Source organism: Pollachius pollachius, assembly GCF_949987615.1.
Source record: "Pollachius pollachius genome assembly, chromosome: 19".
In the NCBI taxonomy this organism is placed as follows: Eukaryota; Metazoa; Chordata; class Actinopteri; order Gadiformes; family Gadidae; genus Pollachius; species Pollachius pollachius.
In genome coordinates, this window is record NC_136952.1 from 11,170,468 (window position 1) to 11,193,760 (window position 23,293).

Genomic DNA, 23,293 nt, shown 5'->3' on the forward strand with positions numbered 1-23,293 from the left:
TGTCTTCTTGTTGTTCTTCTTCTTAGCGTTTTTACTGTCTCCTTTAGAGGCCTGGAGGGGGGGTGGGGGGGAGATGACGAGGGACGGTCAAGCTATGCATAGAGCTAGTATTGTTTTAGCCGAAGGGACCCAGTGAGTCACTCTAGATACATCTCCTTAATGCTCAGGTGGACTGTGGACTTCAACACAATGCGTTCCATTTTATCCACTACATTTGCTGTACAACACAATACTCAAATATAATCTCTAAAATTGAATCCATTTCCTTATAAAAACAGGGGATTTCTGATCCATTTGACTGCAGTCCTATGCATTTCATTAGTACAATGAATTGGATTCTGATTACCAGGAGCCGGAAATGCTTTTTATTTCCGGCTCCTGGCCTTAAAAGGCCAGCAGGTCTGATCCTCACGTCTATGCTCTCGTTGCAGGTGCTGTTCTCCTCCCTCTTGCGCTCCTCCTCCTCCTGCTCCAGCTCCTTGATGCTCTCCTCCAGCACGTTGGGCCAGAAGTCCCCCTCGAAGTAGGGCAGCTCCTTGGCGCTGGTCAGCCGGTCGTCCTGGGCCTGTTTGAAAACATCCTAGAGGAGGAGGAGGAGGAACGGGGGGAGGAGCATTAAGGACAGGCTGGGACGGATGTGGTGACGAATGAATCAGGGAGTGAGTGAGAGAGGGTTAGCCAGTTTAGCTTTTTAGATGCATGGGGAAAAATGGGAATAATGTTGAACTAATGTGATGATCTAAAAATGATGTGGTGCAGTGAGGAGTTCATCCACTGTAGGTATAAAAAGCCGCTTTGAATGTCCACCACTGAAGCTAACGACGTCTGTATCTGGTGACGTATAACGGACACGGTTTGAAACTGGACCACGCGGGTGAACTTGAGCATTCATCCGGTCGGGTCTCAAGTACGCGTTCCCCACCCCAGGTGGGGCGTGTCTGAACAGACGGTGGTACCTTGTAGTCGTGGACGATTCTCTCGGCCACAGCCTTGTCCAGCATCTTCTTGTACCACTCCTGCAGCCTCTTGGGCTTGGGGATCTTCTGGTCCATGGGGTGGCAGTGGAAGATGTAGTCGTCCCCCTCGCTGGGCGGACAGGCCCAGATGTGGCCCGTGGTGTAGCTGAGCAGGACAGCAGGTTGGGGTCAGTGTGGTGGGGGGGGGGGGGGAGAGCGGCAGCAACAGCCGTCCACATAGGAGCGCAAGTTGTGGGAGACGGGACGGACATTGGAGGCCCACGCTGGTTTCGGATCCGATTACAGCATTTGTTATAGGTCCGTTGTGAATTTGGTGAATGAACGGCGCGTCCTTACACTAACGATCGAATATGATGCTTGATACCTTGCAACTGATATGCAGTTTGGATACCGATATCAACACTACATAGAGGCTAAAAAATATCCTGACGAAATTGTTGTACATTGATTTACTAATGATAAAGTATTTACAGCATCTGTCATGCGAATCAATACTGATTCAAAGTTGAGCTTGTTAAAAGAGGATAGAGGAGATCTACTCACCCTAGCTTCTTGACATACTCCAGGTAGCCGATCAGAATCTCGTGGTACACACCGGTTCTGAGAGCACGGGGTCGGAAGAAGTGGACACTGTCCAGATAGGAAATGTACACCCGCCTTGAGAGGAACACAACCCAAACACGCGTTAACAAACAAAAAACAAAGCAAAACACTGTCAGACACATCTTTAACACATCAACGACAAGCGGTCTCAAAAAGGTCTTCCTATCCGACAGTCACCGCTTGTTCCAGCGATTCGTGGTGGCGCGTCACTCGGGGACTGAATGTCCCCATGTGATTTGGAGTTATTCCAAAGTTAGTTATGGTGTCACTTTGGTGAGCGCCCGTTGCTAACACCTCTTGGAAATCTGAACGCGATAACTACAAAGTCCTTCAAACTACAGTAGTAGCAGTTCAATTACACCTTGTCAATTACTAAGAGGGTGCAATATACCTTTTTTATTCTATTGCATTGTTCTGTTTTCCATTACATCATCATCATCGCTCTTTAAACAAAAGGAAGCAAAATTCGGGAATCATTTATACAAAAGAAAAGGCCTTATTTCTAGTGGTCCATGGGGCCCCTGGCAGCGTGTTTAAAGGCCCACCTCTGGTTGGGAGGGGGGCAGTCCGAGCCGTACTCCTGGACGTGCATGCCGAAGAAGCAGACCTCGGCCCCGTCCACGTCCTCGAAGGCAAACAGGGCTTTGGTCCTGTAGGGGAACGACTCCGACATCTCCCCGTTGTCCACAAACCTGAAGGAGACCACGTGTTACTGCAATGATCCAAAGCTTTTCCCTTTTCCTCAAGATTATAATATAATTTGCTCTGCTACTAGTGAATTACTACTAGCTAGGGCTGCAACTAATGATTATTTAAATAATCGATTAATCGATGAACCGGATAAAAAAAATAAACATTTGTAATTGCTGCATCTTTAATCAAAAACTGAACATTATTTCAAATTCACAGTGCAGACTGAAGTGTAAAAACACCAGGCTATTAATCCAACGTCCCGGAACTATTAAAAGTAATATTAAATGATAAAAAAAATAAAAAAACATAACTGGGATAAAACAAAAAAAACATACAATGTATGATATACATTTATATATATATATATATACAGTATATAAGGGATGTCCATGGTTAACCGGACAACTGATAAGATCATTAACCGGTAAATACTAACGGTTAAAAATAACTTATATCATCTTAATTTCTCTCAGATGACAGGAGATCGTTAATTTTTATTGATATTGATACCATTTTCGAGACTCCTTGAAATATAACTTGTATTATTGCTTTAATTGCTGATAAGATGATCATAGTTCAAGATAGGACGTTAAACAGGTCATAATTCCATCTTTACTATCTATTTTATATTGCTGGGAAAACACGTTTTCGCAAAAATCTCAAAGTGTTGCATTTGAACACATCAATCATATTACTGAGCCGACCTGAACACATCACATTTGACACTGTTTGCGACTTTTTTTAAGCTAACTAGCTCTATATCCTGCCGATTTTAACAGATTTAAAAACTGTATTACTATTTTTAACTGACGGGACTTTCTACATCGTCCGGTTGTGTGATTACTACCGCTGCTTTGAATGACTCTTGATGCACGCGGTGCTGACTCCGATCCCGTCTGCACACCGTCTGCAGCAGCAGCAGCTGACAAGAGTTTTCGGTTGGACTAGACGGATACTGAGTTGAAGGAGTTTTTTTAACCCAAAGACAGTGAAGGTACAACACTTTTATATAAGCCTAGTCCAGTGTTAAGATATGACCAAAATACAAGCTGTGGTCGCTCACACTAAAGCTCGCTGTGGGCGTGCATAAACCATGAACCAAACTGTCGGCTGCTGGCTGTAAACAGTGCTGCGCCTACGAGTCACGTATTAATTGTGCGAATCTACGAATCGATGAGCAAATTTGTTTTTAGAAATCGATTTTTATTGATTATATCGATTTGTTGTTGCAGCCCTACTACTAGCTACAGCATACTGATTTGAGAAACTTCCTACTTACCACGGATAGAAATAAAAACTTCTTAAACCCCTAAAGACTCGGACTTGAGACTTGGAACTCTCTTTATTGGATGAAGAACCCCAATGGCTGAGTCCCCCCCCGTGCTGCGGTCCTCTCCCTGTCAGACCCGGGGTGGGTGTGTTCCCATACCTGGACTTCATGCCGGGCTTGACTTCCACGACCTTGTCCGAGACGTGGACCACACGGATGGCGACCTCCCCTGCCTCCGGGTGGCTCTGCCTCTTCAGGTAGTCGTTCACCCGCATCTCCAGGAAGGAGCCCAGCTTGGTGGGGGGCAACCCTGCAGCGCCCACACAGAGCACAGGTTAACACTTTGTTTGTTGGTCGATAGCGCAATGCAGAGGTTAAAAAATAAACAGCTTTTCAAAACAGCTCCCTGAGTGAATACCTAGTGCTGATAGCATTCAAACGCTGTGATTTAAGACTCTGAAATATATTGAATGTAGACATAAAGCAAACCACTACGCAGGTGAATCTAAAAAAAAGGGTTGGAAAAAGAATTGTTGAATCAGCGATTCCCACCAACCAATGCACATAGTTAACCTTAAAATCGAAGGCCGTTGCGTTTCTTGGAGTCGTGGCATCCCCAAAAGTAACCACTGAAGAGAGGTCAACTTACGTTTGGCTGCATACTTGTTCTCCTTCCTCGTCTTGTTCGTCTTCTTCAAGCAGCCGTCACATACAAAACTACAGAAGCAGAGCGCAGGGAAACGGGAGGTCAAAGAGAGTCAGATCAATGTGGCACTCGGATGGATTCCTTTTTCAATACAAAAACATAAACCTTCAGCGGAGAAACTTAGCCAGAGGCAAACGCTGTATCCATAGATACTGCATCGACTCCAAATGTTCTCACCCCCCCCCCAACATACCCCTCGGCCGATCAGACACTCACCCTAGTGGCCAGATCGTGTCGTGGTGCAAGACACAGATCTGATGCATTCTACGTCCACAGTCTGAACATTTCACAAACCTAGAGGAAGGAAAGATAATACAGACTCCATTAAAAACAACACCAATGGTAAACAAAGGAAGAAAATGGAAGCTAATGTCGTAGCCTCCATGAGTCGCTTATATTTGAAACAGATGATACAGACTACGAACACGGCACCATCATGACTTACTGTTCGGGGTCCAGTGTGTCATTTTTCTTCTTCTCAAACTGATCTTTGTTAATCGATCTGCAAAGAGGGAATAAGAATGTGTGTCAGAAAAGTAATATTGTAAACCATAGTGCCTCAAAAGGTAGTTTAATGGTTAACGCAAGGAGAAAATGTATACATAAAAACGTCTCCCTGAATCAACAATTCTTAAGAAATGATCAGCATGTAAACCACAGCATCCAAATAACTAAACCTATTCCCAGTATTGGGCCAACAGTCAACTTCATTAATGTGTGATCGTAAGTTGATCAAATCAGTGCTAAAAAAAATAAAAGGATACTAAATTACTTTCACATTTTTACAGTGTTGACCATGTTGTGCCATTGAAACTTTTAAAAGGTCCACTCACGTCTGAGGCTGCGTGGGGTCGTCGCCCAGGGAAACCATCTCTCCCTGGATCTCGTTGAAACACTTCTCACAGAAGTGGTACCTGTTAGCGATAAGCCCAAATTTTGGTGAACTACACCCGTTTTCCGCACAGCCAATCACAGACAGCGCACAGGAGGGGCAGCCACCAATCAGGACACGACATGGGCAAGGCAGGGGGCAGGACAAGCAGGGCAGGCAGGAAGTAGGAGCGCAGGACAGCAGGGAGGTCATCATCGAGACGGCCAATCATGGTTTGGGATTAAAAAAAGGCACGGGGGGGGGGGGAGTAGCAGAACAGTGATGTTTGTGATGGGGGGATGGGGGGAAGAGACATGATTGGTCGAGGTGAAAACAAGCCAATGCATATATGTTTATATATGGCATTGGAGAGAGACACCGGACAGGGGGAATGGGGAGCACAGACAGGACAGGACGAACATTGAAAACAACATAGAGCAGAATGCCGAAGCAAAGCACTGGTTAGAGATCTGGACAACGACAGGATGAGCAAGAGCCCCGCCACAGGAAACATAGCAGCTTAAAATGGAGGGGAGGGGGTCGGAGGAAGGGGAGCAAAAGGGGGGGGACAAAATGCAGATGCTGGACACATATGAGAAATGGAAAACACAACATTGTATGAATTTGAATTCATACAAGCAGTTCATCTTAAAGCTGGTCCTTTGCCTGTTGCACTGGGGCCATCTGAGGCCATGAGTGCATGTGTCGCTAGCGAAATTGCAGCAAATCACAAGCTGAGCAAAACATTTTGAGGAAGACTGTAATGTGAATCTTTTTACGTAAAAGTGTTTCACCTTTCTTTGTGATTGTGTAGCATTCATAATTCGATACACCCAATGGGCGGAGCAACTTGTGTTACATAATTAATGTTTTATTAGTTCCGATAAATATCTTTGTTTAAGCTCAAATGAGAAAAAGGACCAGTTAAAATGGCAGTGCATTAGGCAGGAAAGTATACACATAGTCCACATTGATCGAACACAGGTGGTTGAACATGGACATAAAACCAACGAACCAAACTATGAAATACAATTAAATAAAGATTGTGCCTATCGCTCACACTCAAGTAGCAGAGGTTTGGCTAAACTTAATATTGATTTCTTCACTGTCAGCTGTGCCCATCTATTGATCGTTCCTTGGTTCATCCATTCATCCAACCATTCACCCGTGAGTGGCCTCACTTAAACTTTAAAAAGGCGACCAGATGTCGATACCCCTTAATATCCACCCAGCCAACCGTCCATCAGTCTATGACGAGTGCCCTGCCTCCCCTCATACCTGTTCTGGTAGCTGAAGTAGGCCGCGTCACGGGGAATGGTACACAGCTGCTTCCCATAGCAACACAGAGTCTGAGGTGAGAACTCCAGCTGGGGAACAGGAAGAGGGAAAGAAATGTGAGGGGAAACAAAACACAACTCAACACGATAATGACCACCCTCGACACAGTTTTGTGGAACTGGGATTAGGGGGGTTCGACGTGCCGTTGTGTTGGCCGCTGTTCGTTCTGTAGTCCTTTGGAGGGCTTTTGAAGTGTTGGGCCTGGTCTGGCTATTTTAAACAGCACGTGAATGGTTGATTTGTAACAAACGCTGCCAAGTCTGTACCCAACAAGCCTAACACAATGCAGTTAACAGCCAATTAAATCAACTTTATCTGGTGGGCACGGTAACGCCAGCCCAAGTATCATGGGGGTCACTGTGATAAACCATTAACACAGAGGAAGAGTATAAATATTGCAACACAAAGTAGCTTCTCAATTTTTTTTTTTTACGTCTGTTCATGAAACTATAGATTGCATTCCTCTCCACCCCCCTGCATCCCTCCCTCGCCTCCCTTTTACCCTTCATCTGGCTCTCTGCCTCCCCATCAAAGTACCTCTCCTTCTCCGCCCATCCCCCCCTCCCTCCATCCATCCACCCAACCAACTCTCTCCTTCTCCCAGTTCACCTCCTTCCCATCTTCTTCCTCCATTCATCCTGTCTCCCTCTTTCCATCCATCCCTCTGACTCACTCCGTCTCCCACCTCCACTCCGTCCAGCTCCCCTGCCTCCCTCTCTCCCTCCATCCTGACTCACTCACTCCATCTCCTACCTCCACCTCCACTCACTCCATCTCCCACCTCCACCTCCACTCCCTCCACCTCCACTCCCTCCAGCTCACCGTCCCCCTGACTCACACCATCACCCACCTCCACTCCCTCCACCTCCTCCAGCTCACCATCCCCCTGACTCACTCCATCTCCCACCTCCACCTCCACTCCCTCCAGCTCACCTTCCGGCCGCAGCAGTAGCCCAGGCCCTGCATGACGGGGTCGATCTCCGCCTCGAACACCTCCGCCAGCTTGGAGCAGTACTTGTAGACGCGCGACGTCTTGCGGTTGTACAGCCAGGCGTTGTTGAACATCAGCCAGATGTCGTCCACGTACTGCCAGGGCTCCTGGTATTGTCCTGGGGAACCAGAGGTCAGGGACCATCAGATGCTTTTATTCTGAACCGACTAGCAGTGCATCCTGATGTAGGCCATCCAGGAGAAGGTAAGTGCTAGCCAAGATACCAGACAACTCTGCGAGGTCATGTTTTCTTTGATCTGGCATAAGTGTCTTGCCCCTCTCCCGTCTAGCCAGATAACCAGCAGACCTGGCACCGGTCGGCCAATCACAACCGTTTATCTAATATGGCGCGGGTTTGATACGATGACTGTACCCAATGGGAGTGCCCAATGGGAGTGCCCAATGGTGGTGCCCAACGGGAGCGACATTAAGGTATTTTCATAAATAACCAAGATGGCTGCCTCGGATGTGGCACCTGTTCAGTCGGTCTGATTGGTTGTATCCAATTGCGTCCAGGGGCATTTTGCTCACACTCGTTAATAATAATTGGACATCGTAAAGTGAACTGAGAGGTTCCAGACTGTTAAGCATTTACAAATTGGTCTGGGGTTGTCAGGCTAGATTAGGGCAACTTGCCCAAGGATATTTAAAGTTAAATTGTAGCCACTAGGGATCCTAGTACTTTTAGATCAAATAATCACTTCATGAGACTACCCTGTCCAAACACATGCCACACAATTAACAAGATATTCAGACAACGCAGGCTAATTTAAGAATTTGCCATATTATTTATTAAATATAGACAAAAATAATGACAAAGATAGTAATGACTTATTGTGAATCAAATTAATCATTGGCCGCAGCTTTCCCTTTGATACCGACATTAAGCAAGACAACCAATTGTCTGATGTGGGAACAATTTGCCTTTGACCACGCAGCCATTTTGTTCCCATGCTTTGGCAAGCACCAAGTGGTACTGACCTGTGTCCAATTTCCGCTTGATTGTCGACAAGTCCATGGGGGTCTTCACGATGTCAAAGTAGTCCTGCAGGATGAGACGAGCAGTAACATCAAGATCAGTGGAAACCCACAGCCTCGTCCAACAAGGTCTCAATGAGACTACACAACTCTCAAGTAGAAATTAACTGGCCAACAAGCAAACCACCAAAATTGATAAAACATTTATTATAATATTTGATTTTCGGAAAAAGGAAGCCAGAAAGTAATTTAACTAGTGGATTGATAGGATAAAAAAATCGAATAAAATAAAAGTTTGTACATTCTCAGCTTTTTTCGGTTTATTCAACACATTTTCCGGGATCTCCCTAGCTGAATCTTGTGGCAGAGGCGACGTCCACGCTCTGTCTGTGAGGTACGTACCGGTATGCAGAGCAGCTGGGGGTCCACTGGCATCCTGAAGGGCAGGGACTCTGGGTCCTGCCGGTACAGAGACTCCAGCGTGGGCATCAGCGCCTGGCGGAGCTCCTCTGGTTTGAAGACTGGATGGAGAGCGGCGGCAGAAAGGAAGGAGGACGGACATGGTTAGGCGAGTGGGGGACGACCTTTAGATGTGAGACGTTTGTTGTTGCAACATAACTATGTTAAAAGGGCCGGACCTGGACCTTAACGAACGGTCGGACACTAAAAGGTTTGAAGTATAAACATGATTTATTCATCTCCATTGTTCCAAATGCTCTGCCATTGGGCCTGCCATGGCTTTCTCACACTGACAGAGAGAAACACGCAGCCACACAAACCCCCCATCTGGCCAGCCATACCCTTGCCAGGACGACAGTGGGGGTTTGTGCAGTTGCAAAAATTGGTAAAAATGGATAGATATAATTATTCATTTTTAATATTTTGTATGTTGGCCCTTGGAAACCGCTTCAAGGTCCTCTGCAACCCACTCATCGAGGCACACACTGTTTTAAAAAAACACTTTTGTTGCTTGCAAATGCATCAATTAAAACGGGTCTCTTTCTTGCTACGATGGTGATACTCACTCTTCTTCTTGTTGGCAGCCTCCGGCGACTCCTCCTCCTCCTTCGGCTCCTTTTTCACCTCCATCTTCATCTCCGTTTTCACGTTGGTCGACGAGGAGGACGACGACGCCGGCGCCGACGACGTATCCATGGGAACGCCCTTGCCGCCCTCCCCCGAGCACTCCTCCTTCTTGACCTCCAGCTTCACCAGGGGCTTCTCCTCCGCCTTCACGCCGCCCATCTTGCCGCCCTTGGAGCACTCGCCGCTGTCCTCGTCGTCGTCCGGTTGCTGCTTGACCTCCATCTTGGGCTCCGGCTGGCCTGACGAGGCGTCCGACTGGGCCTGCTGCGACGAGTTGTCCACACTGCTGACCGACGCCGGGGTCAGCGCCTGGCCGTCCGCATGGAACGAGCCCTTCTGCGACAGCTACACACAGACGAACACGAGAGGGGTCAGAAGAGCCTCGCGCAACAAGTTGTAAATACAGCCATTGCTTTATATAGAAAGGAGAGCCAGGGCTTCGGAGAGGACGTGTGAGAGGCTGACGACGGAACGACAAGGGTTCTGTAGACCTCGTCAAGCATGCGCTAATAAGTGTGAGTGGCTAGCAGTGCGGCTACCAGTGCTTCAACGGTACTCGGCAGACCCCCGTGAGGACTCCCCCAACCTAATCTCGGAGAAAGCAGCCCTGCTATGTCATAGCAGAACTGCTGGAGGGTGAGGGAGTCTGCAGAGTTTAGATATTAATCTTAAATCTGATTTGTGGGACTACACCCAACCCAGCTCCACCTATTTCTGCATCAGACCGTGACAGCCGTTTGCCCGAGCTTGCACGGTTGTGTTTGCTGCTATCCAAATCGAGTCGTGTTCGGGCGGGCGGTTTTCCCTTTTTATTTCAGTGCCATATCAACCGACCAATCTTGAGAATCTTTAGAACATGATTTAGTAGTTCACGCTAATAGGCGTCCCAGCATGGGAGGTGCACTCCACCAGAGCTGCCGGTACTCACCGGCGTGCGCGGAAGCTGAGCGCTGTGCGGCGTCATGCTGGAGGTCAGTCCAGAGTGGGAGGGCGTGCTGGAGCCCGCCGGCACAGAGTGCGGCTGGAGGGGCTTATTGGAGCCCGGGCCCTGGCCGTGCTGGGTCTGCTGGAGGGACGGAGGGGGCGGCAGCTGGGGAGCGTTAGGGGTGTGCGGCTGGGGGGTCAGCGAGCCGGCTAGCCTGGGGGGAGTCTTGTGGGGGGTGGGGGTGCGGCTGCGGGCGGGCGACGGCGAGCTGCCGCGCATGGCGCCCAGGTGAGGGAGGGAGTTGGGGGGTTGTTGGCTGTTGGACGGGGGCCCGCTGAGCGTGTTATTGGGGCCCACGCTGCCAACGCTCTGGGGACCCATGGGCCCCACGGAGGGAACCCCGCTGGGGCCGCCCGCCGAGCCGGGCTGGGCCAGAGGACTCGCCACGGGGAGAGAGGGAGGGGTGCCCATCTGTGTCTGGAGATAGCAGAGGGGGAGGAGACAGAGGATGATGATGAACATTGGTTTACCTTTTACTGACTGGATACAGGCTCGCAAATGTAGCAATAGTATCAACCTATTGACTAATTAAGAATTATCATTTGCATAATATATATAGATTGTGCTTTGGCAAAGTAAACGCGTGTTTCCCATGCCATTGAAGCCTGTTGAGTGGAATAGAAGACAGCGTGACAGTACCTGGGCCATGCCTCCCTGGGGGCCAGGCTGTGGCAGGCCAGGCTGGTTCATGCCAGGCTGGGCCATGCCAGGCTGGGACATGCCCGGCTGCCCGCAGCCCACGCCAGGCCCTGGGCCGGGGAACTGGCCCTGGGACAGGTACTGGTTCTGCAGCTGGTTGACATTGGGCTGGTCCATCCTGGATCCCACCATCCCCATCTGAACGAGTCGGAACAAGAGTTGAGTCTTAGCATCTCCAGTACAATGAGACCCATTCTGATTTGTCCAAGAAATGACCCAACAGTACTCTACTGGTCAATATTACTCTTTATAGCTACTAATTTCGTAGCATTGAAAAATATTAAAATATAACTTAATATTTAAGAAAGAACATTTCAACAGCATGAACGACCAACAGTCCCCAGCTAAATGACTCAACCAGCTCCCCTCTGATCTGAAACATGATGTTCAGGCCTCTCAGAGGGACCACTATCCCAATAGAAGGGTTCACGCACCAAACCTTGGTACTGGTTCTGTAACGGACAGTACTAGATGAGATGTACCTGTCGCGGGCTGACCTGGCCGGACGGGCCCATGGAGAGAGGGGGCGTGGAGCGCTGGCCCAGTCCCTGCATTCCCATCTGATTGAACTGGTTCATACCTACACAGACGACCCAATCACAACCACATGGTTACAGTGGAACAGCAGAAAACATTCTCATTTATGTCCCAAAACCCATTAACGTGTAAATGACTGAAATGCCTGAAAAAAATCTTCTGATTACTTTATAAACTTGGATTAGAAATTACTTCAAAAGTAACGTCTTGCCAATCTGTAACGGGAAAATATCTGGTTTGATAATGGACATTGCTGTTTAACTTTAGGATGTAGCTTTAAATCTCTCAAAAAACAGTTTTTAGTCCAAGTGTGTCACCATTCGTTGGCGTGCAAGCCTTTAATGACAGGAATTTGTGCCAAGCCTGTTTCTTATTAGCAGACACTGCTGCGGCATGTTGCCACGGTAACTTGGACTACCGACAGCACGTGGACTATAAATGTTTTTGCCTTGGGAATTAATCATTAATCAGCATTGCCTACCTGGGCCCTGCATCCTATTGGCCATCTGGTTAGATCCTACGGGTCGTACCATCGATGGGTCCGGGAGGGGACCATCTGTGGAGGACACAAGGGGTGGACAGGAAGGGCTATGGTCAGTGCACTCACACCTAGAGATTAACAGCAGTTAATAAAAGATGGAGAACGGGGCTACGGAAATAGCATGTGAAAGCCTGGAGCCTCTCGGGTGTGCCGTGGGGTCATTCTTAAAGGGAACCCAAAACGTTTCGGTTGTCGTTTTAAACGTGGCAGTATGTCTTATGTGACGTTACTAGTACTAGTCTACTCTATGCCATTTTATCATGTTACTGAAATAAGGCTATCATTTAGTAAAAACATGAGTAAAGATCTTTGTTTTTGCCAATCTCTGCCAACCAGTATGTAAACGCTGCACTGTGCTCCAAAAGCATTTAGTGTGCTTTTAATGACGTCGGAGACCCTGTTAGTATACTTTTTGATCTTCCGACTAAGGAACACCGGTAGCGAGGTGTGTGTGGACGCGGAGCTCCATCTGGCCAGCGGTCGATGTTGATGTTAGTTTCTGAAAGTGTAATTATTGTAGTATAACACCATGGTGTGTGGCGCATCTAATATACATCGCTCATTGCATACACAGAGACGGTACTTTAAAAGTATCACAAAGATGCTGTGATACTTTATTTGTGATACAAAGATACAAGATACAAAGATGCACAAAGATGCCCCCCCCCCTCCTTCCTAGAACTCTCAACCCAAAACAGAGCTAACTTAAAATTTAAGACATTGGGAGTGAGGTTTTTCCTAGAGCACACTTCACGTTTCTCTCAAACAAATACTTGACTTTTAAAAATCGACAACCTACTTGCGCACTCCACTTTAAGGTAGCATTCGTTACACAGATCAGAATTCTTCCAATGGAAACTACTGGTGATCCACATTAATCTATGAGGCTCCCATTTTAAAAGAAACAGCATCAGGCCTAGAGCACAGGTCACCACTCACTGGGAGCCATTCCGGTGGGGGGCTGGCCCAAGCCAGGAGGCCCCAGACCCAGGCCCTGCTTCTGTAGCCGGGTCCGCCTCTTCTCCTCCAGCTCCTTCTGGATCTTGTAGATCTTCTCCGCTAACAGGTGGTAGTACTCCGCCTGTGGGGGAGAAGGAGTCAATGGGACAACAGATATTGAGAAGTGAAAGGGAGAGGGCATCCTCATCTGTATCTCATTTTGTATTAATAAATCTCCTTTAACTCGGAATATTGTTATTGTGCCTTTTTTAGAATTTTATCAAATTACTTTTGCTATATTTATATTACGTATTACTTTTTTCAAAACAGTTTTTTCCATTTTACTTTTTATAATTTTTGATTTTTTTACCTTTTTCATAAGCAAGTCAATTCTTTAATAATCCCCTAAGGGTCAATTTGGTAATAAACAACAACTATTCTTAGCTATGGCAATGTACATTCATATTTTGATCAGCCAATAAAGCTTGTTTTGAAAAGAAAGCGAGTGGGAGAAACAAAGGGAGAGGACTCACTCTGCTGTTTGCCGAGTCGTACATGTCTCCCTCCACCTTCCTGGCGTAGGCCACCAGGTTCTCCATCCGCCGGTCCTTCAACGCCGCTGGGTCCGGGGTGGGGAAGATGGCCTGCACCCTGCAGGGTGGAGGAAGGGAGAGAGAGAGGTTAACAGAGTATGAGTAGGAAAGAGAGAGGGAGAGAGAAAGAGAGATCTGATGCGAGAGTGATGAAAGTCAAGAAAGACGGAGAAAGTAAGAGGAAGAGGGAGGTTAAATGAGGAGGAGGAGGTGAGGAGAAAGGAAAGGAAAAGCTAGTTCCTCTCCTTTCAAGTGGAATGGAAAGCGGGGGATGGCGGGTGTAATAGGTACCGGGTTTGGTTAGAACTGGAGAAAGGATGGGCAGCAAAGAGAGAGGAAGAGTCAGAAAGGAAGCTCAGAAAAAGAGGAGCAAGGATAAGATCATAAATCAGATTTAAGATCGGAAACTGGTTGAAAAATCTGGTTGAACGGGGAGTTTCTCTTACTGTCTAACCAATGTTGCTGGAAGCAGGGATCTAGAAGTGCGTATTTGGCAAATACCAAACGCGGCCAGCAGTAGTGAACTGTGCACCGTGCCTAGCAGCCACTTTAGAAATACGCTTATTAAAATCCCCTTTTGACTGCTTCATCTACTCATGCAAATCAGTTTGGAATGGGTCCGTCACAAAACCGGAAACAAGGTGTGACTCCGCCTTCAGTTTTTGGCGTGCGGCCCAGGCTCTGTGCCGTCTCCCCCCCAGGAGTTCTGCTACGTATACGACAAAGCAGGACGGCTGGATCCGAGGTGACTAAAGAACTAAAGAACAATACAACGCGTTCATCGTGCAACATGTCATCAGACACCTACAGTTTGTGCACCAAGTGGTTGCGCAGGTCCTGCGTGATGTCCTCGTGCCAGTTCTTCCTCATGCCAAGGGCCGAGGGCGGTTGGGCTGTGGGCATCGAACCCACGCCTCCCGTGTCATTCATCAGCCTGTAGTGAAGGGTGATGAAGGGGAAAGATTAGGAAGAAGATCTAAAGATTGAATGTAACCAGAATGTGTGTATACATGTAGAAGATAAAATGTGGTTCGACAGTAGTAATGGAGCATACTATGTTATGAATTGTTTGAGGTTTGCCAGTTAGATTCTGAGCTACCCTTGGCAAAATGTCCAAGTGTCCATTGGCAAGAAACCTACATGGCTTTCAACAAACTGCATGAATCAAACATTGGTGTACGGGCTGAATGCAAGGCATTCATTGAATCTAGATATTTTAGGCTTCTTTGGCGGTTTGACAGTGCTATATTAACGCCATCCATTGACCATTTTATATTTGTAGCAATAGAGGCCCCGTTACCTGTATGGTGCAGTCTGTAGTCCATGTAACCCTGTAAATTTGGCTACCGTATTGCATACACCCTAGTACTACGGCACCTCAGAGTGAGATGGGGTGTGATTGGCGTGTGCGTGTGTTTATGCAGGCTTATCACTCACCCCTGGCTGTTCACATTGAGGTGCATCATGGTGTCCTGGAGCAGGCTTGCCTGTTGGTTATCAGAGGGAAGCCCCACGCCTCCGTTCACTCCCATAGCGTTCGCACCTAAAAAATACAGAAGAAACACCGTGATGACTTGCAACAACAGCCTTGGTTTACATTGCAACAAGAGCATGTACATACACGCGCAACATCCACCAAAAGGCTACAGATAACAACTAATGAGCGATGTCTTGTTCAATCCACGCTTTGACGACAGGCAGCGTTCCCATGTAACCAGAGCTAGGGCTGGGCTGACCACAGAACAGAGAACACTAAAAACACTCCACAGAAGCACCGGCTTCCGGTCCAGGAAGAAAGAAGTTTGTTTTGCTTCAGTAATTATTGAAACTACTGAAAATATTAGTAGGACTCCATAGTCTGTACTAACATGGGGCGGTTAACATTGGGTGGTTATCAGTGGAAAATGGTAAGCATTTTATAGTCTATGGTCTTTTTTGTATTATTATCATACCATCTAGACAACACCTCATTAGAACTTGTGAAATCGCTCCCCTTTAGGATAGCAAAGGAGCATAGTAATGTAAGTTATTGTGTTTGTAGTAATGTTTTTTGGTCATTTTTTTAGTAATTTATCATGTTACGATGAATAATAATAGGGCGACATTGTTGTGTCTGGAAGTGCCACAGCATTTCTGATGCTAGGTTTTCATTCACCTAGGTTAAGTATGTTAATGTTGGATTATGATGTTACCCATAGCATAGTTTGATTGCATGTAGTCAATGCAATTCAATAATGATTTCAATAATTGTATAAATAAATGCACATCCTTTGACCGATTACAAATAAAAAGAGCTGGCCAGCCTGAACCTCTGATTTAGTTTATGAGAATCTAACTATCGACCAAGCCCCTCCAACTCAGGGCACCCAGCCAGCCAAGCTGCTCTAGATCGTCACACAGGTGCACAGCCAGTTAGCAGACGGAACAATGTTACATTTCTTTAATTCTTAAAGTCTCCCGCCTACTAACTCGGAGGGGCTCAATGTTACACATTGCGCCTTTAAATAACAATGATAGAATCAAAGCGAAAAGTAGCAACACAAAGCAAAAGCACTAAGGGAATTTATGAACAATGTTCAAGAGTCCGGTGTCTCTTTGCATTCTTTTTTAATTTTAAATTGTTCCTGTTGGTTCCTAATTATCCTACATTTAGCATTCTTCACTATGGAAGCCATTTAGTGCCAATACGTTTTTGTTTATTCTTATTTCATTATACTTTTCTAATTTATTTTCTATCATGGAGCATTAGCATAAGTATAGTATGGTCAACACAGCACATGCACGCCACGGGTGGCAAATAAATATCTATTCACAAATGTTTGAAATTTATTGGTTTGAGGTTAATTATTTTTCCTCTCCCAAAAGTCACAAATAATATATATTTAAGACTTTTAATGCATTTTAAGGGGTCAATTTACATTCTTTATTCCAATAATCTGTATGACTTTTCATTTCTTCTCATGTATCCTGTATTGCAAAATATAAAACACCTTGTTATAATTTAAGATTTTTAAAGTATGTCAAAAAGTGCTGAATCCATGGATACAAAGTTAGGCGAGATGCTAAACAATAAACTATGAAATAATATGCACCAAGACGTTGACCAGTAGACACTAGGATGACAAGCCCAGATGTCATACAGCTGCAAACACGACAGAAGAAGAAAACATTCCAGGAGGACTCCTTGATTCACCTGTCCAACTGATCGGTCCAACTCACCCAGGTTTAGTGACCTCATCCCTGGCTGGCCTTGCATGGCCTGGCTGGGCATATTGGCCTGTGGCGTGGGCCCCTGGATCTGGTTCCCCTGGTAGGTGAGTCCCAGCGCTGCGTAGGCCCGCTCTATGGAGCTGGGGTCGATCTGGCTGGGAGGGTTCAGGTTGGGGGTGCTCGGGGGTCCACCAGGGACCGATCCAAGCGAACTCCCGAGACCTGGACCCGCACCGCCCAGGAGCGCTGAAGGGGCGGAGAGAGGCAGAGGTCCATTTATTGGGATGCACTGGTCCAACACTGCTTCCGGATACCATTGACTATTTAGAGCTAAGTTTTTAGCAAGCTCCTCATTCTGAGTGACTTATGGCCATTTATTTTAGGTACATCACATTAACAAAAAGCCAAGTAAATGATCTTGTTGGCTGTTACATTTGATCATTATAATGTTTGAAGACTTCAAAGGGGAATATTGTATTGATGAAAAACATGGATAGATACATGATAATAATCTCCCTTTGATGACAATCTAATAATAATAACAATAAGTCATATTGGGCCATAAGTACCCCTGCTGATGGATCACGGAATGAAAAAGTTGAGAAACTCTAGACTAACCACTGAAACAAGTAGCAGTCCCTAAACCAGTGATTAGGTTTCAGGAAAAAGTACAATAGCTTTCTCCCCTTTCTTTTACCTCTTTTGTTTACCTCCATTTAGGGTTAGGTAGAAAACATTCCTCTTAGAATATAATTATGAGAGTTCCTTTAAACACACACCACAGCTAAGCACTACAGTGGGAAGCCCCTATAATGAAGAATAATAAGTTAAGAAACATAATGAATACATATCCTGCAGCGGTAGAGCCCTTCAAGCCCTTAGCACCATTATGCTGAGGGAATAACCTATATGGCATTAAAAACTGTAAAAAGGTGAAGGTGGTGGAGGCAGTTCTACTCGGACCCCACTCCCATCACGGACAAAGAGGGTGTTGGGTTCACGTCAGCACAGTGGGAGTCGGACACAATGTGTGGTACAGCGTAGTAACGACGTTATGGTCAGATACCGACACTCACACTGGGGGTTCCTCTTGTCCCCTGCGTTCTTCAGGGGCAGGCAGACGGGGCAGTCGTGCCGCGTGCAGTTCTTCCAGTGAGAGATGATCTGCCGTGACGATGCGCAGTGGGCCACTGAAACAGAAACACACCGTTCAGTCCCGCAGAATGCAAAATGGCGTCAGAACGATTTTTAACCCACAGCGCGGTTTCCGTCCGAAATATTTGGGGAGTGTCTAAAGGTTCTTTCTCTCTGAAATCCGTTCCATTTTGTTGCGGAGGTTGTTACAGTGAGCTTTGGAGACGTAGAACCTTAAATAAGGTACTTTTCTAATAACTGAGCGCTGCATAAATGTATGATTATTACGCAGATTCATTTTACCAGAAGTGATGGCTGCAGTAAGTATGCTACAAAAACGAGTTCTTCTCAAAGCATGGTATCTCATTCACAGGTGGGATGGTGTCGTAGTAGGCATCAGAAGCTCACACTCACACACACACACACACACACACACACACACACACACACACACACACACACGTCTACCCACCCTGGCAGTTCTTGCCGGCCTGGCAGTGGGTCATGTGGTTCAGCACGTTCTTCATGGTGCGGCAGTGGGGAAGGTTGCACTGCCGCACCTCGCCGTTCGCCTGCTCTCGCCGCTGGCACTTGTGGGCGTGGAGCAGGAGCACCAGCTGCTGCTGGATCAGCTTGCGTTTCTCCGGGTCGGCCGTAGGAGGCGCTCCGGCCACTGCCGCCGCGGCCGCAGCCGACACCTGCTGGGCGCCTTGCCCCACAAGACCGCCCTGGACGTTGGGAACCAACCCTGGAGCCCCACCCACAGCGGGGCCAGGGGGGCCAGCCACACCTGCTTGTGACTGCTGGGAGGCCTGGGGATGGTGGGGTTGGAGAAGGGAGTAGGGTACAGGTATAGGGTTAGGAAATGGTTGTCATAGAGTGTGGAAATGTGAGACGGTAAGGACACCGGGCATAAGGAGTTGAGAGGAAGGATGTGAAGAAGTGAGGAACAGAAAGGGTCAAGAAGTAAGACGATATGAAGACCGTTTTTACACAGAACCTGAAATACTACTACCCTTTTCTGACTCAATGTGCTTCCCAGTTTTCAAAACAACTTACAATGAATAGAGAATTCATTTATAAGGAAGATGGGTTCAGCCATCTTGCTTGACCCCTGAGTTTTTCTCAGATTATAGCATACCTTAAGTAAATAGAGTATATCAAAAAAACGGGCTACCATATGTAATGTTGGTGCCAAAATAAAGATACCACCTGAAATTGTTGTGCAAGGAAAATTATAAACGTGGATTATACTTGGTTAGAGTGAATAAAGCTAGAACACGGCATAAGTGGAAGATGTTATTTACGCCAGAAATAAATGTCATGTTTTAAATTAAATACCACCTTGTGCATTATCAGATTGTAGCCCTATATTACTTAGGGGCCATAGCGACATCTGATGAGTACCTGGGTCAATATTTAATGCCAATAAAGTGAAGTAGAGCAAAGATAGAGAGGTTTTAGTAGAGGTAAGTTTAGGCAAAATCTCCAAATCAATAAAACCAGTGCAAACCGATGCAAATTTGATAATATAACTTGATGAAACACAAACTGGTTGATATGTTTGTGCTTAAAAATATATATTTTTTTTTTGTTTAAACTATAGTGATATGGTGATATGGAGGATGGGGCTTACCAGGATACGGGTCATTTCGGGATGAAAATGTATGATTCTGACATTTTAGATCAAACACGATTCAAATCACTACACCTAGCCACTACACTACCCCACTTCCTCCACAGTGAAAGACTTCAATTAAAGAGGACACAGTGAGGTTCTTGTTGCTTACCATGGCAGCCATGCCCTGCATGGGCTGGTTCTTCTTGTCCATGTTGAACTGGGCCAAGTGGTTGGACATGGGCCCTTTGTTATGAAGCTGAGGTCCCAGCCCGACGCCTCCCAGACCCTGGGTCCCTTGGCCTGCATACGGACTTCCGTATGGGCCTCCCGGGTTCCCCATCATACCCATCTGGGAGTGGGGAGAATAGAACAGAGAGGGGCCAGAGAAGTGGGGAGAAGCAGCATTAAGTACCTTGGAGCACTGGTCAATGTACGATGTCAATAGAGAATGTTAGCAGTCTGTTTCAATACTAGCAAACTTCAACGACTCAATTCAGAATCCAATAACAGTGCATAAACGCAAAGCCAGCTCTGCATACACACAGAACAACACTTAGGAACATAGGCTGTGTGACTATGATTATATTATCCTGTATTAATCATAAAACTTGTAAACCATTGACAATTGAACCAACGAAAGAAAAAAGTCCAATTAATAGAGAAAGTTGGCGATTCAGGCATTTCATATTTCCACACACAAACACTTTTGCTGATTTCCTTTTCAACAAGTGTGAGGCTGTGCTCAGCACTGCAATCACTGCAGAGGCTGCCTGCTTGACGTATTCTTCTCCTCCGTTTGTGCGTCTCATTACAATTAAGTGATCGCAAATGTCATTCAGCAATACCCGAAACTGAAGGAAAATATTTGTACCCCAAATCTTCAGAAGTTTTTTTTTGGTCAAAGACTTGGTACCACAATATCTGTTGAATCAATCCAAGATGGTGCTGCAAACAGCGACCAAAATACTTAATGGTTAATGTTGTGGGACAAAATAAGTAATAATCCCCTAATGTGCATGATTAGTGATTATTACCAATTATAAACTGAACCTTCTTGATTCAGTGAACAGAAATGTATGCAATATAAAAAGGAGGACGATTGTCACCAAGCATGTTCTGCATTGAACTCAATCTGTTCTCAACACTCCACACAAACAACTTTAAGCAGCACCTCCCCCATAACAACATGCCACGACAACATACAAGAAAGATTTACATATCACACATGCATCTCATCGCATGGTTCCCTCCGTGGAGCAGGACCCGTGGGTAGCATTATGCTAACATCAAAGCGTGCAGAATACTGCCCACCTCCAGGGACCCCCGAAGCATTAAGTCATGGCTGTTTTTAAACCCCACTGTCGGGGTACACGCACCCGGCACCACCCCTCCGTCCCTAGACCACTTGCACTGCAATTAAAACCACCCACGTTGGGCCAATAAAGCCTTTACTTCAATTAAGTTATTAAGAACAGCTTTAATCGTAGACAAGTTAATAATCCGGCTTCAGCTGTTTTTGGGGATGTAATGGTGACGTTAACGTGCTGCAGTGACAAAGACGGCAAAGTGTACACGGCATTCTGCAGGAGCAGTCTTGTCAACGAGGAGCATCCTTATGCTCGCTATTGTGAAGATTACTTACTCCAACTACCACAAACATGACACGGCGACATGCCTCTTCCTTCTCTCCCAAAGCACCAAGGGGGAGGGGGAGAACACTTTCATAATTTGATGTATTCCCCCTCTCTCTCCCGCTCTTCATGTCTTTGCTAGTAACCTCCTTTAGCATTATCGTTCTTATCCGCTAAAACTGTATAGTGCTTTTGATTGGTGGCTCCATCTATTCGTCCAGTTAACCAATGATCAGCCCAAATTTGAATGAACTAAATAGAGAATAGGGTCCTCCTGAATGTTTGAGCCACGCATTTTCTATAAAAAATAAATAGGTAATGAAGAAATACGGGCCAATTCAAAAGTGTGATGATGACTGTAGATCACTGATGATCTATGATCACTGTAGTACACAAACACAAGCACATTAAGAGTCTTCGATTACGACTTTTTTGGTGAATGACTAAAGAAACAAACTACTAACTGTGTTTGGTTTTAACATGAGCCATTATTTTCTTTACCTTATTGAGGGCTCCAGGCTGCTGACCTCTCATCCCAGCCTGCGGCCCGGCTACCTGCTGCTGCTGCAACGTCTCTGCCAGCAGGTTGCCTCCGCCACCCATGCCCTGGTTCCCAAAGCCCATCCTGGGGGAGCCGTTCATCACCTGACCCCCCATCATCCCAGGCTGCTGCTGGGGTCCATTGTTGCCCTTCTGCTGGGCTCCCATCATGGCCCTGCTCATGCTGCCCACCATCCCAGCTACAGAGTTCTGTTGCTGCTGCTGCTGCATCATGCTGGCCTGCTGCTGGGAGGACAGGTGCTGCTGAGGCCCCTGGCACGCCGACGCCTTCATGTTGCCCAAGTGTTGCCCCATGGAGGTGGGCCCTCCTGGGTTGCCCATGGCACCAGGGTGCCCCTGTTGGGTGGAAGCCGGCGGGGCCCCGGAGCGCAGCAGCTCCGACAGCTGCTTGTGTTTGGCCACCGCGTCCTGGCCCCCTCCGCCGGGGCCAGGACCCCCTCCACCAGGGCCCAATCCAAGGCCCATCCCTCCAACCCCGGGACCGAGACCCCCGGGGCCTCCTCCCATACTGGGATGCAACTGGTTGATGTCCCCGCCGTTGACCAGCCCCAGCTCCGAGGAACTGATGAGCTCGTCCGGTAGGTCATGCTCCAGGTCAAACAGCGAGGCAAAATCTGGAGGAAGATGAATAGTGCGAAGATGGAGGGAAGGTAATATATACAGGTTACCTGCCAATTAAGAGTGTAATGTTATTGTTAATTAAACAGGAATATGACCAAATGTTGTTGCCCCGTCAAGAGAATAACGTTTTGTATAGAATTTTGGAAGCTACCTAAAGCAAGTTTTAATGTGACCACACATACTGACACATACTGAGCTACAGCCAGAACAATCTGAAAAGCCCTTTTACGCAGATACACTTGACATAGTGTGTTCATACAATATGCTGCATATGCCATTCAATAACATATTAACACTGATAATATTCTAGTTATGTCCAGATGCTGTGCAACTTAATTTCCTCAAATGTTCTTTGCCAATCAACAGTTAATGTCTTCGTTTCAATTGACAATATCACCATTTGATACTGCACAGCACATTGCCTGAATTCCTTAAAATCAGGAGTTTAAATTAGCGGTAATTTCGGTTCTCCTTGTCAATGAATGAATCCCTTACCATTCTTTTGCTTGAAAATCTGAGCACTTCATGCTGACAATATCATTAAAACAAAGAAAAGGCTCAATACAAATCATCACTGCCATCATGCTTTCACAGGCTGCCTACATTTCATTGCTAGAAGAGAAAACCCATAAGGGGCGTGACTGTGACGAATCACATTAAAGACATAAATTAATGACAGCAATTTAGGAGTCGTTTCATGAGTCCAAA

General features: G+C 46.5%; 1 protein-coding gene across 2 annotated transcripts in view; it reads right to left on the reverse strand.

Annotated features, from left to right (window-relative positions):
- ep300a (EP300 lysine acetyltransferase a) overlaps nt 1-23,293 on the reverse strand; it is a 30,716-nt gene that overhangs the window by 6,067 nt on the left and 1,356 nt on the right. The window contains exons 2-29 of one of the 2 annotated variants that reach the window (XM_079757337.1): nt 21,905-22,578; nt 19,942-20,121; nt 18,624-18,963; nt 18,094-18,207; nt 17,027-17,263; nt 15,245-15,350; nt 14,616-14,741; nt 13,748-13,865; nt 13,215-13,356; nt 12,216-12,290; nt 11,680-11,777; nt 11,138-11,335; nt 10,442-10,915; nt 9,453-9,858; nt 8,830-8,948; nt 8,431-8,494; nt 7,392-7,567; nt 6,399-6,487; nt 5,083-5,163; nt 4,695-4,751; nt 4,466-4,543; nt 4,193-4,260; nt 3,703-3,853; nt 2,126-2,272; nt 1,521-1,634; nt 957-1,122; nt 413-580; nt 1-51 (exon numbers count right to left, since the gene is read on the reverse strand). The exon at nt 1-51 is cut by the window's left edge and continues 111 nt beyond it. In XM_079757337.1, the coding sequence (XP_079613463.1) occupies nt 1-51; nt 413-580; nt 957-1,122; nt 1,521-1,634; nt 2,126-2,272; nt 3,703-3,853; nt 4,193-4,260; nt 4,466-4,543; nt 4,695-4,751; nt 5,083-5,163; nt 6,399-6,487; nt 7,392-7,567; nt 8,431-8,494; nt 8,830-8,948; nt 9,453-9,858; nt 10,442-10,915; nt 11,138-11,335; nt 11,680-11,777; nt 12,216-12,290; nt 13,215-13,356; nt 13,748-13,865; nt 14,616-14,741; nt 15,245-15,350; nt 17,027-17,263; nt 18,094-18,207; nt 18,624-18,963; nt 19,942-20,121; nt 21,905-22,578 (4,817 nt within the window). Of the gene's footprint in view, nt 52-412; nt 581-956; nt 1,123-1,520; nt 1,635-2,125; nt 2,273-3,702; nt 3,854-4,192; nt 4,261-4,465; nt 4,544-4,694; nt 4,752-5,082; nt 5,164-6,398; nt 6,488-7,391; nt 7,568-8,430; nt 8,495-8,829; nt 8,949-9,452; nt 9,859-10,441; nt 10,916-11,137; nt 11,336-11,679; nt 11,778-12,215; nt 12,291-13,214; nt 13,357-13,747; nt 13,866-14,615; nt 14,742-15,244; nt 15,351-17,026; nt 17,264-18,087; nt 18,208-18,623; nt 18,964-19,941; nt 20,122-21,904; nt 22,579-23,293 lie in introns of both variants that reach the window. The other variant, XM_079757336.1, reaches the window with a different exon arrangement.